Source organism: Ambystoma mexicanum, chromosome 10 (assembly GCF_040938575.1).
Source record: "Ambystoma mexicanum isolate Mex_15411 chromosome 10, UKY_AmexF1_1, whole genome shotgun sequence".
Taxonomy (NCBI): domain Eukaryota; kingdom Metazoa; phylum Chordata; class Amphibia; order Caudata; family Ambystomatidae; genus Ambystoma; species Ambystoma mexicanum.
Genome location: NC_090932.1, coordinates 238,744,287 through 238,760,198, shown reverse-complemented (window position 1 = coordinate 238,760,198; position 15,912 = coordinate 238,744,287). Strand labels below are relative to the sequence as shown.

The window sequence follows — 15,912 nt, the reverse complement described above, 5'->3', positions numbered from 1 at the left end:
GGTTTCTCTCAATTCTTCCTCCGTCAGCAGTGCCTCCAGGATCCCTGCTTTCTCATACCTCATACTCAGCAACCCTTTGTCCATCACGGGCTCTTCTATCTCAGCGTGATCTCCCCCTCTGCCCACACTGTATAGCTACCCATAATACCTTCCAAAGGCCGCATTAATTTCTCTCTGTGCCCACCACTCCTTCCCCCACTCATCTCTGATGGCGCTAATCATTTCCCTCTTTTCTTCTGCATGGCACAACCAATCTAATATTCTCTCTGGTGTATCCCCACTCTTATGCAGCCTCGCCAAATATCTGGCGTAGTCATGTGTGCTATGCAAGTCTGTCAGAGCCTGGTGATCTCCTCTTCGCTCCCCTCTTGATGCTCCCTTCCATCCATTAATAGTTCTATTTGTACCTCGATGGCTGCTATGCTATTTTGCAATTCCTTCCGTATGCCTCCCATTCTACCGATTGCTTCCCCTCACATTACCACTTTAAAATCCTCAAACAGGGTGCCTGCACTATCTACATTCTCCAGGTTTTTATCAAAGTACTCCCTGATTTTCTCCCACATGTGAGCTCTGCACCCCTTATCCAGTAAAGCTTCTGCTCTCAGTCCTCTCAGTCTCCATGTTGGAATTGGGGGTTTGACCGTACCCCTCTGCCACGTCGCAACCAGCAGTGTATGGTCCAGTAGGACTCGTGCTTTAAATTTTGCTGTCACAAATTCACCCAGCATTTCACCTCCCGTAAGCATATAATCCATGCATGTGTACACCCCAATGCGGGCTAGAATAATAAGAGGAGCCCCTCCTCTACCCATGCAGCTCTCTCCATACATCTTTAAGCCCCATCTCCTGCAACTGTGCCCTGAATGCCTTAGCCGGTGGTGCCGGTTTCCTATGTCTGTTGTCCAAACTGTCTAAGGTGGGTTCAAGTGTACAATTGACATCCCCCCCATATCCATATGGCGCCCCTGTACTGAGCCAGTCTAGGGCCCAGAACTCTGAAAAAAGTTGTGGCCTCGTTTTTCGGGAGCATACGTATTATGATGCAGATTTCTCTCTGCTCTAGGAACCCATGCAAGGCGACCATCCTTCCTTCATTGTCTGAAGGCCACAGAGAGAGCCACCCATATAAGCACACCTTGAGCGTACTTTGAATAGGTTGTGCCGTACAACTGGCCTCCCTACTTCTTGGCGATTGCGGCTTGTCTGGCCACTGTAAGGTGTGTCTACTGTAAGAGAGCAATATGCACCTCTTTCCCCTTCATGTATGTGTGCACTCTATTCCTTTTCACAAAACTATTCAGTCCCTGGACATTCCAAGTGGAATCACAGTGTAACATTGCTGATTCTAGATCTCATCATCTAATTCCCCCTGGCATCCCACTCGCCTTCCCCCTCCTTCTCCCTCTCAGATTATTCCCTGAGCCTCAGCCTCCATTCCCCCCAGTATTCCTCCCTCTTCCTCAGGCATCCCATGTGGCAATGCATCCATGAGGACCCTATACTGGGTTAGCATATGTCTTAATTCAACCTGTAACCAAACTGTAAACTCCCTCCCATCCCCAAACGTTATAACAATTGCCCAACGGCCCATGGCACGTACACGTTCGGCTGCTTCTCACCCTCTGCCAGTCGTCTTCCCCCATCTCGCGTGCAGTGGCTGGGCACCCCTAACTGGCACCCCAAAGAACTCAAAGGCTATATACTGTATACTGTGATTACTGTATGTAACCCTTCCCTCCCGACTCCGTTTCAGTCTTCACTGAGTTGTGCCTACTCCTTACAGTTGCACTCCCTTGCTGCAATTTCATAGAGCTCATACTTCTCTGTCACACTGCCTCTCAAGTCTCTGCGCTGCATCTCCTCTGAAAAGGCACAATTCCCTGCGCGTCTATCCAGGAATGCGCTCCCGCTGTGGTGTTAAAGAAATGTGAGACGCTATTGTGCAGAACTTTGAGTTTAGCTGGGTATGTCAGCATATATTTGATGCCAGCATTTCTCAACCTTTCCTTGGTGGGGCCAAACTCTGCCTGTTGCCTATGCACTTTCAGTTTGTAGTCCGGATATACCACTATCTTGGCCGACCCCCTTTAAATAACTCCTCCCCATCGGGAGAATGCAAGGATTGTCTCTTTGTCTCCATTACTTTTTTATTATTAACAAAATGATACAACAAACGTGACAGTACCATGATCTTAAGTATTGCAGCCCGGCCCATCATTGACAACAGTAGTTTCCGCCAGAAGTCCATGGATCTTTCAAACCTCTGCAATGCCTTCAATATGTCCCACCTATGTCCTCTCCCAGGATCACAGTATACATCCACTCCCAGGTACCTAAAGATATCCACCGCCCACCTCAATCCCAAGTCAGCTAAGCTCTCTTGTTCCAGGCCTGCCAAGCCTGCTAACGGGAATAGGCTTGATTTTTCCCTGATGACGGTTATGCCAGACAGCCTTGCAAACTCATCCAAGTCCTCCAATATGTACAGTAGGTTTACTTCAGGGTCTCGCAGGTATAGCAGCATGTTGTCCTCGTTTAGCGAATTATTAACAAAATGATACAAAAAACGTGGCAGTACCATGATCTTAAATATTGCAGCCCGGCCCATCATTGACAACGGTAGTTTCCTCCAGAAATCCATGGATCTTTCAACCCCCTGCAATGCCTTCAGTGTGTCCCACCCATGTTCTCTCCCAGGATCACTGTATACATCCACTCCCAGATACCTAAAGGTATCTAATGCCCACCTCAGTCCCAAGTCAGGTAAGCGCTCTTGTTCCAGGCCTGCCAAGCCCGCTAATTGGAATAGGCTCGATTTTTACTTGCTGGCGGTTATTCCAGGGTTATTCCTTGCAAACTCATCCAGGTCCTCCAATATGTACAGTAGGTTTACTTGAGGATCTTCTACAACCACCTTGAGGATCTTCTTGGTGGTGCTCCCGGTGAACGAGCAGTGGGCTCTCTACAGTAAATCCTTGGGATAGATTGCCTGATCCCACCTCCTGCAGCAACATATTTTCCACAAATGTTGCAGGGTCCCTGACCTTTTCGCCTTTTGCCAGGCCCAAAATCCTTATGTTGTTTTGGTGCACCCTTTACTCTGATTCTTCTTCTCCTCTGCTTTCCAGAACTGCCACTTGAAGCTTGAGTTCTTCCACTTCAGTCACGGTCTACGCTATCTGCTGCTTGTTCCCCTCTGCTTGGATTTCCACTGTCTGTACTTTTTCCGCTAGCGTTCGCACATCCTGCCTCAGCAGGCCTACATCCGTAATAACCTCATCTATTTTCCTCTCGAGTGTAGTTTGTATTGCTGCTATGGCTTTCAGTATCTGATTCTCCTCTGCTTTAGTCTCTATTCATTCACTGAACCCCTCTTTCAACGATCCCCTGCTTCTCTTTCCTTTACATGCAAAGGCGTCCAAAGGCGTATTTAACATTGATCCTCCTCTTGGCAAGAATGTAGAAGATTAGGTTAGCAGTCATTACATGTATGGATCTAATTATAAAAGATTGATTATACCACTATGGGTTCACTTATCAATTAAAATGTATCTATACATTTCGGAAAGCAGTCCCTAATTTTCCTGATGAAGGATACAGTTAGTATCCGAAACATGTTGGATTGAAGGGTGGCTTTAGCCTTTTCACTAAAGCCTTATGGCATACTAATCATAACATCAGCTTTATATATTGCCTCAATTTTGCATGAAATTCAACAGTAAACCCATCTGGCCCTGGGCCTGGGCTTTCCCACCATTTAACTCCTTTGCCACCTTTTTTATTTCCTATTTGTTCATTGGTTCCCTCAACTTCACTGCTTAATCCATGTCTTGTGTCTTCAGCTCCAACTTTCCAAGATATTTGTTCATTCATTTGTCTTTCCTTAAAATCTCTTCCTCATAGAGGGACCCATAATAATTCCTAAATCCTTCTACTATTCGTTCATTATCAGTCTGTATACTACCTAGATCATCTTCCAGTACAAAGATCAATCTAGACTCTTCCAACTTCTTCAATCTCCAGATTAGAAGTTGACTTGGCGTCTCACCATATTCCCAGTAGTATTGTTAAGTCTGAGCAAGTCAGTTCCATTTAGTGGAGAAAGCAGAAAACTCCTCACATACGCAGAAGGTGTAGATGATGTCCTCTTGCTCTAGAGCGATCCAGGTAGATCCACTCCAGAAGTCCTGCATGAATTATTCAAATTTGGCAGAGTCTATGGTTATGAACTGGATTTGGAAAAAAGTAGGTGATGCTGATAATTCAGACAAGTTACAAGGACCATTGGCAGGCTGGGGTTTCTACTTGACATAGATGGATTTAAATAAAAATCGAAATAGGAAAGTGTCTTCAAATTAATTCTGCAGCTCGCTAAAGATAAAAAGGATTTTGACATGTTTTAGAAGTGCCTCATTAGAATGTTGGCGGTATTCTGGTGGTAAATCTGCCAGAACATCACCAAACGGAATTACTGTTACCACCACTTGGTCCAGCAGAATTACTGCTGGATTACATGTGGTGGTATGGCAATGTTAGTCCCCATTTATGGAGTCCACTAAGATTGCTGGTTTATGGTGGTAAGGCCATGGAATTACCTCGAGCATTTTGTTGGAGGTTTTTCCTCCACCTCACCACCAAAGTTATAGTACGGCGGAGCGGTAATGCAGTGCTGATGCAGTGGTAACTTAGTTGCCACTGTATTACTGCCATTTATTCCCACACCATTGTACTTGTAATGAGGCCCTCAAGAATCACTTAATCCAATCCTGAAGAGGATGACAGTTCACTTCGAGTGCCTTTCATTATACACCAGGTTTTCTCTGATTGTTCAGTTTTTATGATTGCTTTGTAGAAGTTCCTGTGATGCTTCCTGTTTATCTTGTCAGGCAGATATTTGAAGTTCTGCCCCTAGGATATTGTTCGACAGTTGTGGATCTCTTGATTGGGCAGTTTCAGTGTTAACCTTCCAAATTCCCATAATTCTTGTGTCTTTATATGTCTTTGATCATAAAAATTATTATGGGGGAATGGCTTGTACTTAGGATGTGCTGGTCCCACTCAGTCAAACGGTGCGAGCCCAATCCTGCGCCTAAGTGAGACCACAATCACCAGGCAGATCTTTGTCATCAAGAGGATCTTGGAAGGTTCGGGGTTAAAGGAGAGATTCCCCAGGTCTCGTCTTTGGGCCAAAGTCTCCTTATAAGTCCAAAGGTCCTACTAGTATTTGAAGCAGAAACATATTGGCAGCCAACAAATCAATAGCGGCTGCCATATTTGCATTTTGCAGGTGTCTCCTAGGCAGCTCTCCATGTGTGGATTAAGACTTTAATCTAGACAGTGCAATCAAATTGATCTTATATGGTCATGGCCACTGCAGCCTTGCAACTAGCAGAGTCCCCATTGGTGCCATATTCACACCACACAGGAATAATGTCTAACTGAAGGACTCTGCACTGGATTTACATGCAGGTTGATGGTAGAAACATCCTGGAAATTTAGAAACAGGCTGCCGTAAATTATTGTAGCCCTCACAACAAACAAGCCATGTTTTCTCACAATGGAACCATAGGGTACATCATATATCCTGATTGTAGGTTGGGGTGTAAAGTCCCTCAGAGGTGCACATAATATTTGTCACTATGTTGAAAAAAGCCAGTAACTCATTTGGATAAAAAGTATATAGCACAGGTCCACTGCATCCAAGTAACTGTATAGGTCGGTTGGATTTGACAAGGCAGAAGTAGTTCATGCACTAAGAGTATTCATTCTGTGCTGCCTGGTATTTTTCTGTCTAGGACTACAAGTCCCACAATGCAAACTGAAACACTGGATGTGCTACTCATCGTCTAATTTAGGAAAAATGAGAGAGCTTTGGGTATGCATATTTATGTTTCTCTCCCCATGCTACCATACATACCCTCTTTCCGTGTCTCTTCCCTTGCACTGTACTGTTGATAAATAAATTTTACATTTTTGCAATGGCATTCCTCAGAAGTATACTTGAAATACTGTCGGAGTGTGCTTGGAAGGTGTAAGGAGGGAAGGATTGTCTGCTGGTTCTGTCCTATACAGTAGCTAAGCCATCATCTTGCCAGTAAGAGAGAAGGTTGGCCAGATCAATCACTGCTATTCTCCTTCATGGCCAGGAGAAAAACATTTTTGAGGGGACCACCTATGTCACCTGTTGACTTTTTTGCAAACAAACGTTGGTTGAAGTGGCGTTTTGGAGCTTCAATCCTAAGGAGGGCATGAAAAGGCTAATATATGTTGCAAAACATTTTTAAATATCCCCTTCTGCCACAGCCAGTGGCCACTGAAGTTCCCCAGGACAGGGCTGAAGGACCTTTGTTCTGCCCTGCCCCATTCAAATTAGGTAGTGGGCCTAGCTGCAGCCCATGCTCAGTGGGAGAATTGGGGGATTTTGAGGTTTCAAATTGTAGTCCCGGCCTTATCCCCCTCACATTTGACATGGGTCCACCAGGTGGCTCAGACATTCCCGTGTAGGGCCAGAACATTCTCCCAGGGCAGGCCAGAGGCCACCCCCAGTCAATTTGGGTATGGCTTTAGGGCATGCACTTTGGGTTTCTCATGGGTGGTGGTCAAAGTAGATACTGGGCATAGCTGCAGGCCTTTCTCAATGGGCCATCAGACAGCTATCATGCAGGTCTTTCAGGCAAAGAGGGGTCCCTTGGAGAAAGCCAAAGGGAGACCAGATCATATATTTGGTGGAGTAATTGGTAACGCCACATGGCACTGTTTCGCCCAAGTGCTGCCTAAGACCACGATCCAAAACCTAGCATCCCAATCAGAACCATAAATCAAGCCAGTGCTGTCAACGCAGCTAAATCAAGGCCTGATTCTGGTCCCCACATTGGTTCTTAACAAAAATTAACATGGCCCAGACCCATCCTAAATTGGGATCACTGGAAAATGTCATAGGGCCAACATTCAGTAAGGGACCTTGGAGCCCGAATTGACCAGATCCCAAGGTGGGATCGGGATAGGAGGCAGAAAGAAGGTTTCTGTGAAAATCATTCTATTTTGCATGCTATAACAGATGCATCTGTAGTGAAGAAGCAAGCTTCCAAATGGAAATAAGTTGGGAAGGGACACATTATTTACAGGAGTTCAGGTTAGATACATACAACGCTGTATTACATAATAATAGAGGTAAAACCCTTAACCATAGATTCTGAGTCAAACACAACATTAGGCATTTCACTAAACATGAATATGGTGCGGATGGGGCTAATGATGGGAAGTTGATTTACCCAGACATGAGGCAGGTGCAATCTGAACTGAGCGTTCAGCTTATATGTCATCTAGATAGTCCAAATAAGTAGTTGACTTTGAAAGATAAACGCAGGAAATCAGGAACTAACATGATAAGGTTTGCCAGTATGCTCTGGAAAAACATTCAAACAGGTCAGATTTTCAGCTTTTTTCCAAGACCACATATGCAACTGAGAGGTCAGTTCAGGTAATGAATCTTAAATATATAATTCTCTAAGGATGTCTGGAAATGTACACAACTTTACCCTGAAACACACCCACTCCACTTTTAAAGTTCTGCAAGATTCTCCTTGTGCAGTAGAGGAGCTTTATCACTGGAAATGAGCAGCAGGATATTCCTCAGACCCTAGTGGAGTGAAGATGTCACCGCAATGTCATCCTCTGCTCCAAATCCTAAGGCTGTCTGAATAAGTATCCATGTTCCATGTTACAAACTCTTTAATATTAGAGTTAGTTTAGAGAAAAATCAAATGACCACTAAATCCAGTTTGCATTATCTACGTATTGTAGTGAGTTAGCGTGCAGACCACAGAAATGTACATCAAACATAAAGGTCTGTTGTTATGCTTTTGCTCCCAAAATGCTCTTTAATTTGAGGAAATGAAAACAGGAACCCTTACTGGTACTGTTTGTCATCTTTACCTATCTCATAGAGGTGAGTTAACCAGATCAAGTTGTCTTCCTTTTTGACCAGGAACCCTCTTGGGTGGACTGCATAGAGGTTGATCTGTTGTTGCATGGCACATAAACACATTCCCACTTCATGGCAGTCACTATATGGCTCAAAAAACATTTACATTTTGGCTCTCAGGACATACAGCCCTGCTCGTGAGCCCATGCAGAAAGAAGAGCAGGGGGAGCCCAGGCAGGAACTCAGGCAGAAATTGATGGAGCAGGAGGAGTCTGAGGAGTAAGAGGAGGCTAGTTGTATTGGAGAGCATTCAGGAAGGTCACTGATGAGGTCTCTGAGAGGTCTCCCTCTCCGATAAACCTGGTGAAAGGCTCTGGTGACATATGCACAACGTAGAAGATGGGGGTAAGGAAAAGATCTGCAACATATATCCCAGCATTTTTGTCCCTTCCCCCTCTGTACAGACCACCAATTGTACGTTTTTATGTTATTTTGTATGTAACTGTGAAAGATTTCTTTCTTTTGTAGTTGGAAATCAAAACACAAATAAAAAAATAAAATAAAAAGGTCACTGATGTCAAGGAGGAAGAGAGTGGATGAGCTCTTTCCTCAAGGCCTGTCACGGCCACAGGCCCCAGAACACAAAAATCACACCATCTAGTGATGGAGGCAATGGGTCACTTGACTCACTTATGTCCCTTTGGGACCTATAAACACAGGGGCCCTGGCTGGACTCAGTCCTGGCGCCTTTGGCACCAGCCTCATATAGAGATCCTAGCAGGAACACTTTATTTCAGTGCAGGAGTGCTTTTATTTTATAAGAACTTTCCAGGAGCTGAAAGCCTTTATTCCAGAGAACATCCTCATGTGCTGACTCATCAGGGTGTGGCTCCCTAGGCCTGGTCTTCATGTGCTGACTCATCGGGTGTGGCAGGCAGGCTGAACCTGGTGGGCGTGGCTTCAGAAGCTTAGCTATATAAGATGCTCCATCCTTAAGGCTGGTGCTTCTCGTTACTGTGCACCCGCTGCCCGCTGCTTGGTCCAGTTTACTTACCTTTGGAAACCAGACGGTCTACTGCATACTCACCTTCAGGAAACCGGTGTTCCATCGCTTCATCTGCAGACTCATCTCCTGACATCCAGTGATCTTGATCCCAACGCCGTAGCACTGCACTCCGCATCCATGAACTCGGACCCTGTGAAGAAGAAGAAAGACAAGGTTAGAACATCTGTCCTAGGGCTGCACTGCATTTGAACCCTGTGCGCCCCCTAGTTAACAACTTACCAGCTACTGTACCACTGCAGCTTCGTTCCTCATTCCCTCCGGCTGTCGCCTCGAGCTCTGCAGCTTCTGCCGGGCTGGCAACATCACCTGCAAGGGAAGAAAGCAAAAGAGCAAATATCAAAAGTGGAACGGACAGCAATACAAGACAACAAACTTTACAATACAACAAAAACAGATGAGGAAAGACAAAGGCAACCAGGAACACTAACCTGAAGTATAGTGGCTTAGTCACAGCAGGACTGGACTATCACGTGCAAGGGACCAGTGAAGGAACTTGGTCCAGATCATACAAGTGCCCCTGCCAGAAGCAGCAGGACGGAGTGCTCACCAAAACTAATCAACAGGAGCAGTCCTGAGCAGCATCACCTATTACCACCAGTCACCACATAAGCGCAGTCGGACCCGAGTGACCTCACCCCTGGGAGGGCTGCAACCGTGCCCCAATGCCTCCGCAGAGACCAGGTGAGTGTAACAGGCCTTTGTATGCTACGGTTGACCTCACTGCTTGGCCAATCAGGCTTTTCCTATGCTTTGACTATTAGGTAACAAGAAAGATGGGTCCACCTGTAGCCAAGTGTGTACCAACTATGAGCTACAGCAAGGTGGCCTGCCCCTCTGCCCACAGGATGTTCACTACCTATATACTTAAGCAGCAAAATGGCTGTTGAGTAGAGGAAGGTAGGAGGAGGAGATCCAATGGATTACCCTGAAGGAACTGTACACGCATTCTTGTTCAGACAGTAGGGAGAGAGGCAAGTGTCAAATGCCAGTAAAGTGGAATTGAGATAGGACATTCACATCACCCCAAGTGGGAAGAACTGGGGCCTGTGGTTAACTAACAAGCTTGGGGTCCAAACCCCTGAGATCCTGGAAGGACCTCTGGCAATGAAGGAGGGAGGCACCAAAAGGTTAAGATTGGTATGGCACTACTGGCTTGGTACCAACTTTCCCTCCTGTGGAAAATCAAGTTGTTCAACCGAGCAGAACAACTTCACATCTGCTGCCCAAGTTTTTTGGCCTCTCCCACCCGGATGGTGGTAATTCCCTTCTGGGAGGGCTTGTAATAACCACCCAGACACTCCTGTGATGTGACCTACATGCTGCAGGACAACTCAAGGACTGCACAAATTTGATCAGCTCAATCATCATCAAACTGCACTGTCTCCCGCTGCAACCATGAATCACCTAAAAATCCTGGTGCATCATCTACAAGGGTGTCATTCTCAAGATACCTTGCTGACAAGTTATGCATCTCTGGAAGCCTACAATCCGCCAGAAGTAAGGACATGTGCATACTTGAACTCCACCAGTGCAGGAAGGAACAAACCATAAAACGGGCATTTACCTGTCTATAGCCCAAGAATCTAGAACCCCTTCCCATCAGGATGAGAATCATCCCTTTGTTTACAACCCTCAGGGAGGGACTCAAGATCCTCCTTTTCAATGAACGGCTCCTCCCTAACAACTAGGTCCAGACACACTGCCCCCTAACCTGAGACTGGGTAATATGCTACCCCCTTTTGTATGCCCCAGTGTAATATCTTCTTGTAGAATTGCTCTGTGTTCCGTGTTCCATGTGTCACTGCCCACTTAGATGCGAACATGGAACGCAGAAGGAAAGATGCTTGGGGAACCTTTGAGCTTCATTGATTGTTAAGTAGCTCCAAGATACATGAATAAACCATCATTAACCTCCAATTGGTGTGAGCCTCATCATTTCACCTAGTTGCTTGTTGATATTGTGCTACCTAACGCTCCACCTGTGTTAGCCCCCCCCCCCGAACCTTGTATCTCTGCTTCCCTCACAGTGTAATTTCCCCTATGACCTGTAAAGTGCTCTGTTGCTTTTCGAAGCTAGGTCTGCGCTCAATAAATATAATAATAATAATAATAATAATAATAATAATAATAATAATAATAATAATAATAATAATAATAATAATAGTGGCAGGGAGAGGAAGGAGGAACCATTGGGTTCAGACCAGCATGCAGCATACTTCCATCTGCTGGCTAATGGAGGGAAAGAAAGAAAGAAAGAAAGAGAGAAAGAGAGAAAGAAAGAAAGAAAGAAAGAAAGAAAGAAAGAAAGAAAGAAAGAAAGAAAGAAAGAAAGAAAGAAAGAAAGAAAGAAAGAAAGAAAGAAAGAACGAAAGAAAGAAATATAATTACAGGTATGCCTCTGTTGCTGATCACATGATCAGGGCAATGCGGGACAGGGCTGCATTGTGCAGCTGGTGTGGATCATGTGTGGAAAGGTGACAAGCAAAGAGAGAGGGAGAGTTAGAGACTCTATAGAGAATGTGATCATTGCTCTCACAATCCCACAGGGGTATCTTGCTCACCTATGGCTGAACCCCAGAAAAAACGCACCATGTTGACAGCTGTGCTCACCAGATCTTCTAGCACCACCACAATGTCACTTACACCTGTATATGATGTACCAAACCCCCTTCCCTGTGAGCCTCCACTGGCTGTCCCAACGAAGGATCATCAGAACATTAATGAATGGCGGCATGCGAGATAAAGGAGAGCAAGGATGCATGGTTCAACAGGGATACAGCAATAATAGCAGGAGGGTATCCATAAGAAGCATCCCACAAGTCGGGATAAGGACCCGAGATCAAAGGTGAAACCGCACCAGCCTGAACAGAGTACATGTGGTGAGTTATTAGAGATACATCATTGCCTTCTTCTGCTGGACTGGGTACCATACTGTGCCTGTTTTCTTAACCTTTTCAACCAGAGGAACTAAACTATGCACCCTTTTGCAGCCTAGACTATGACTGATGGTCCAAGCTCCCCCAAATTGTGAACAGTCCATGGGTCATCCTCTTTGAACTCTAGATGTAATAGCCTATTGGATGGTTAGGCATTTATGACTGCCAAGAAGGAGGCCTGGCTTTCACAATGACACAATCCACAAAGCAAGCCAGTGCTTTGAATCTGCAACAAGGGTGACATGTGGGGCCATAAAGATAAAAGAATACATGTAAAACTACATCATGGGTCAGTGCTGACAGGGGAGGTGTGTGGTCATCCACATGTCATGTGGTTGTGTATACACTTCAGGAAAGGAATTTCTGATCACATGAATCGGGTAGTTGTTTTGACACAAATAGCAGATACACACCCTGTGGTCTCCACAGAGTTCTTTGGTGATGGGCATCAGAAACCCCTGTCTCCTCAACCACAATAATCACTTTGCCTCCAGCAATACATCAAGACCCACTGCCACTCTGAACCACAAACATCATTCCACAACCCCTCCACACAAGTTCCCTTCACACACTTACTGTTTCCTCTGTACTGTCAGTACTTGTAGGGATTCATGGGGTGGTCATTTCATCTGTCATATGCCCAGGAGCTTTAACAATTAGAACCCCTATGCTCCCAGCTCTGCTTGCTTCCCCCTCTGTGCCCATAGCTTAAGCTTAAATCATTTCTGGCCTGCATCCATTTCACTCCCAGTGCAGGTACCTTTTTGCAATGAACTACTGACTCACCACTCGGAGAGGCGCAAACCATCGGCCAGTAGGTGTTCATCCAATCACACAAAACATTGATTGAATGCCCAATTTCAATTGTTCCTTATTTATACAGAAAAACATTACAGCCCCTGAGTGAGAGTTAATCCTTGGGAAGTTCATCGGCTAGACAGGAAGTGAACACCTGTCTATTCTCTTCTTTACATCGCTATTCTGAACAGTAAGCAAAATAGAAGGAGAGGAACAGAGAGAGAAATAGAGTGGCCAAACTGACTCCCCAACATTTCCCCCTCTATTAGTCTATAATCTACTTGTGCGACTTACTCTTACTCTCTGATAGCTCACCCTCTGCTGATACACAGGGTAGGTTCGAAAGTGTGGCTGGATGGAGGGCAGCCGGACACTACTTTCCACATACACTCATCACCAGCTCACAGTTGGGTGGGAGGTTGGGAGAAAGATTGGAGTCTTTTTTGGTTTCAGGAGTATTTAGCTTGGTTCTTCCTTGGATTAGTCTTTCTTTCATGAATGTGCGCTTTCTGGTGAGTTGCAGCACTTTGTCCCATGTACCATTATTGCTATGTGTCGATATCGGTTCTGCTTAGAAATTTCACGAGAAATGGGGGAAATTGGCAATTGTGGGATCACATACCAGTAATCTTCATTACTCCAATTGCTACCTTGCTTTTTTGGAGCCCTTATAACCTCCTTCCCTCTCCCCAGATATTATCATCAAACACTGCTATGGGGGCTTGGCTTTTGAGCATAAGAAGTCAGCAATGATAAGTCCTGTTATTATAACAGCTGCCTGAGTGAATGCATGTAACAGACAACACAGACAAAATGTCAAATAAATAACAACTCTGAAGATGAATAGTAGTACTTGGAATGATGAGTATTTCTGGTTAGTGATCAGGTCATTCAGTTATGTGCTACTATATCTAGCGTGTAAGTAGTAAATCAAGGGTTGCAGCATGCTGAGCCCCACGAATGTCAGGTTGTTCTGTACCCAAACTTGAAGTGAGGAAGACCTGATGTGTCTTTTTCCCCTTAGATGGATGGAATGTCATTGCTTCGCCTTTCATACCAAAGTATCTCTCCGGACCACGCTGCGCCACACTGCATGGGCTCATTTACCTCATCGGGGACAATACCAAGAAAGTCTACATGTACGACCCCCAAGCCAACCTATGGCAGAAGGTGGGTATGGGGGTAATGGGAAAATCACAGATTGATCTGAGGTGATGGTGCATTAGAGGGGAGAGAAAGCACCATTGCTAATGCGAAGGTGAGACTGGGAGGACAGGGTGCAAGCCAAACCTACTTGACAGAGTTTGTGGAAAGACCAGGTGAACTCATACTGATATGAAGGTGGGGCGGTAAATGCACACTCCTCTGCTGTGATGAAGGTGTGTATGGAATAAGATGATAAACTCCTGTTTACTTAAAGGTGATTGTGAGAAGACAGGGTACATCCCCTGCTGACATAGTGAGGGGAATAGCAACATGGTTAAAATTACTATCTTGTTCTTAACAGTTACATTTGGTCCAGTGAAATTACCATTGGATTATAAATTGTTGAGTGGCAGTGTTAGTCCTCATTCATGTGGTCAATAGGACTCCATGGGGGTTTGGAGGAATTACCATGGTTATTCCTCCAGTTTAATGCCACACAAACAACTTGATAGTACTGTGAAAATAAAAGGTTTGGTCAGTGATTATAGTGTCTTCAGTGGTTGATTTTCTTGACCTCCCTGTTGTGGGGTGTGGGGGCAGTGGGCCACTAGAGACGAGCTTGGGCCGTGGCTACTTGATCACCCATCTTTGGAGTGGATGAAGCAGGTATCCAAAGCTCAAGACATGGTATTCCCTCATGTGAGCCACTTGGAAGGGAGGAGAATTGGGTGATATACAACAGGCCAAAGAGAAAACAAAGCAATCATGAGACAGAGAAAGAAAATTCCAGATGAGGGGTCACAAATTTCCCAGTTCACAAACTCAGGTTGACCCACACTTCAGGAAAATTAAAGAAATATTACATGAAAGCACAGCCAGGAACATCCCTGGGCATGTCACTCTGTGTGATCACTAACGCGGAACCGGCAGTGGGAGGCAAAGAAAGTGGAAGAGAAGTGCAACCATGCATGGAGTATGAGTGGAATTCTAAGAAGACACCAAACACCACTTGCAACCATAATGACCCGCTTACTATGCAAGGAAGCAATCAAATAACTCAGAAAGAGAGTCAATCACTTAAGAGAACATTAAGTCCCTAAATGGGTTATTTTAAAAATCTGAGAAGTGATTTCAAACTAAAGTAAGAAGCAAAAGACGGTAACAACTGACAGAGGCGCAGTCTCTCCTCAGAGGGAAGCAAAAGAGGCATGGATCCTCAGATGGAGAGAGAAAGCTGGGGGAGACAGAGGAGTCTGCTCACGCTTCAGAATTATCAAGAGAGAGACACTTGGACCAGTAGTGGAAGAAGTTCTGAAGAAGGCATACATGCCTGCTTGCGCTACCTTGTTATTTATTTATTTGTGTATTTATAGCAATGCACCAAGCCCTCAGGCATCTTGGCGCTAGTTACATTGGTAGATACAGAATGGATTGTCCAGGTAGGTGGAACCAGATTGGAGTTAGATGAACAGGTGAGTCTTTCGTTTTTTTCTAAATAGCTGGTTGGACGTCTCAGATGGCAGGTGTAGTGGCAGGTTGTTCCAGAGGTTGGCAACGACAACGGGGAAGCTAGAACCGCCTGCTCGTTTCCGTCTGAATCTGATGGTAAGTAGTTGTTGACAGTTAGAAGATCTGAGTGGTCTGTCGGGTGAATATTTTTTGATCCTCTGGACAAGGTAAGAGGAAGCTTTATTATCCAAACAGTAGCGTACAATGGAGAGGATTTTAAATTTAATTATTTCCCAGATGGGGAGCCAGTGGACAGACTGCCTTGTTATATCAACTTCCATTCTTCAGGAGATTCTGAAGTAAGGAAGACTGTGAGGGAAGACAGTCTGGGGGCAGACTCTGAAGAGTTGATGGAGTATCTCAAAACCCAAGCCTGAAATTTTCCCAGCCATCTCATCCTGGAAAGAGAGGATGACCATGATGTTTGAAAAGGCCCTCAGACGCCCAAGGTAACTGAAAGGCGTACAGTAAAAATTCTTTCAACAGTGACCCATAAGGGCCGGGGAGGATTGCTGGGCCATTTGCATGAT

The 15,912-nt window shown here is 45.2% G+C and overlaps 1 protein-coding gene across 2 annotated transcripts in view; it reads left to right on the top strand.

Annotated features, from left to right (window-relative positions):
• KLHL30 (kelch like family member 30) overlaps window positions 1-15,912 on the top strand; it is a 347,037-nt gene that overhangs the window by 277,393 nt on the left and 53,732 nt on the right. For both annotated transcript variants that reach the window (XM_069617770.1, XM_069617769.1), the window contains exon 7: window positions 13,752-13,897. In XM_069617770.1, coding sequence (XP_069473871.1) covers window positions 13,752-13,897 — 146 coding nt within the window. The remainder of the gene's footprint in view (window positions 1-13,751; window positions 13,898-15,912) is intronic.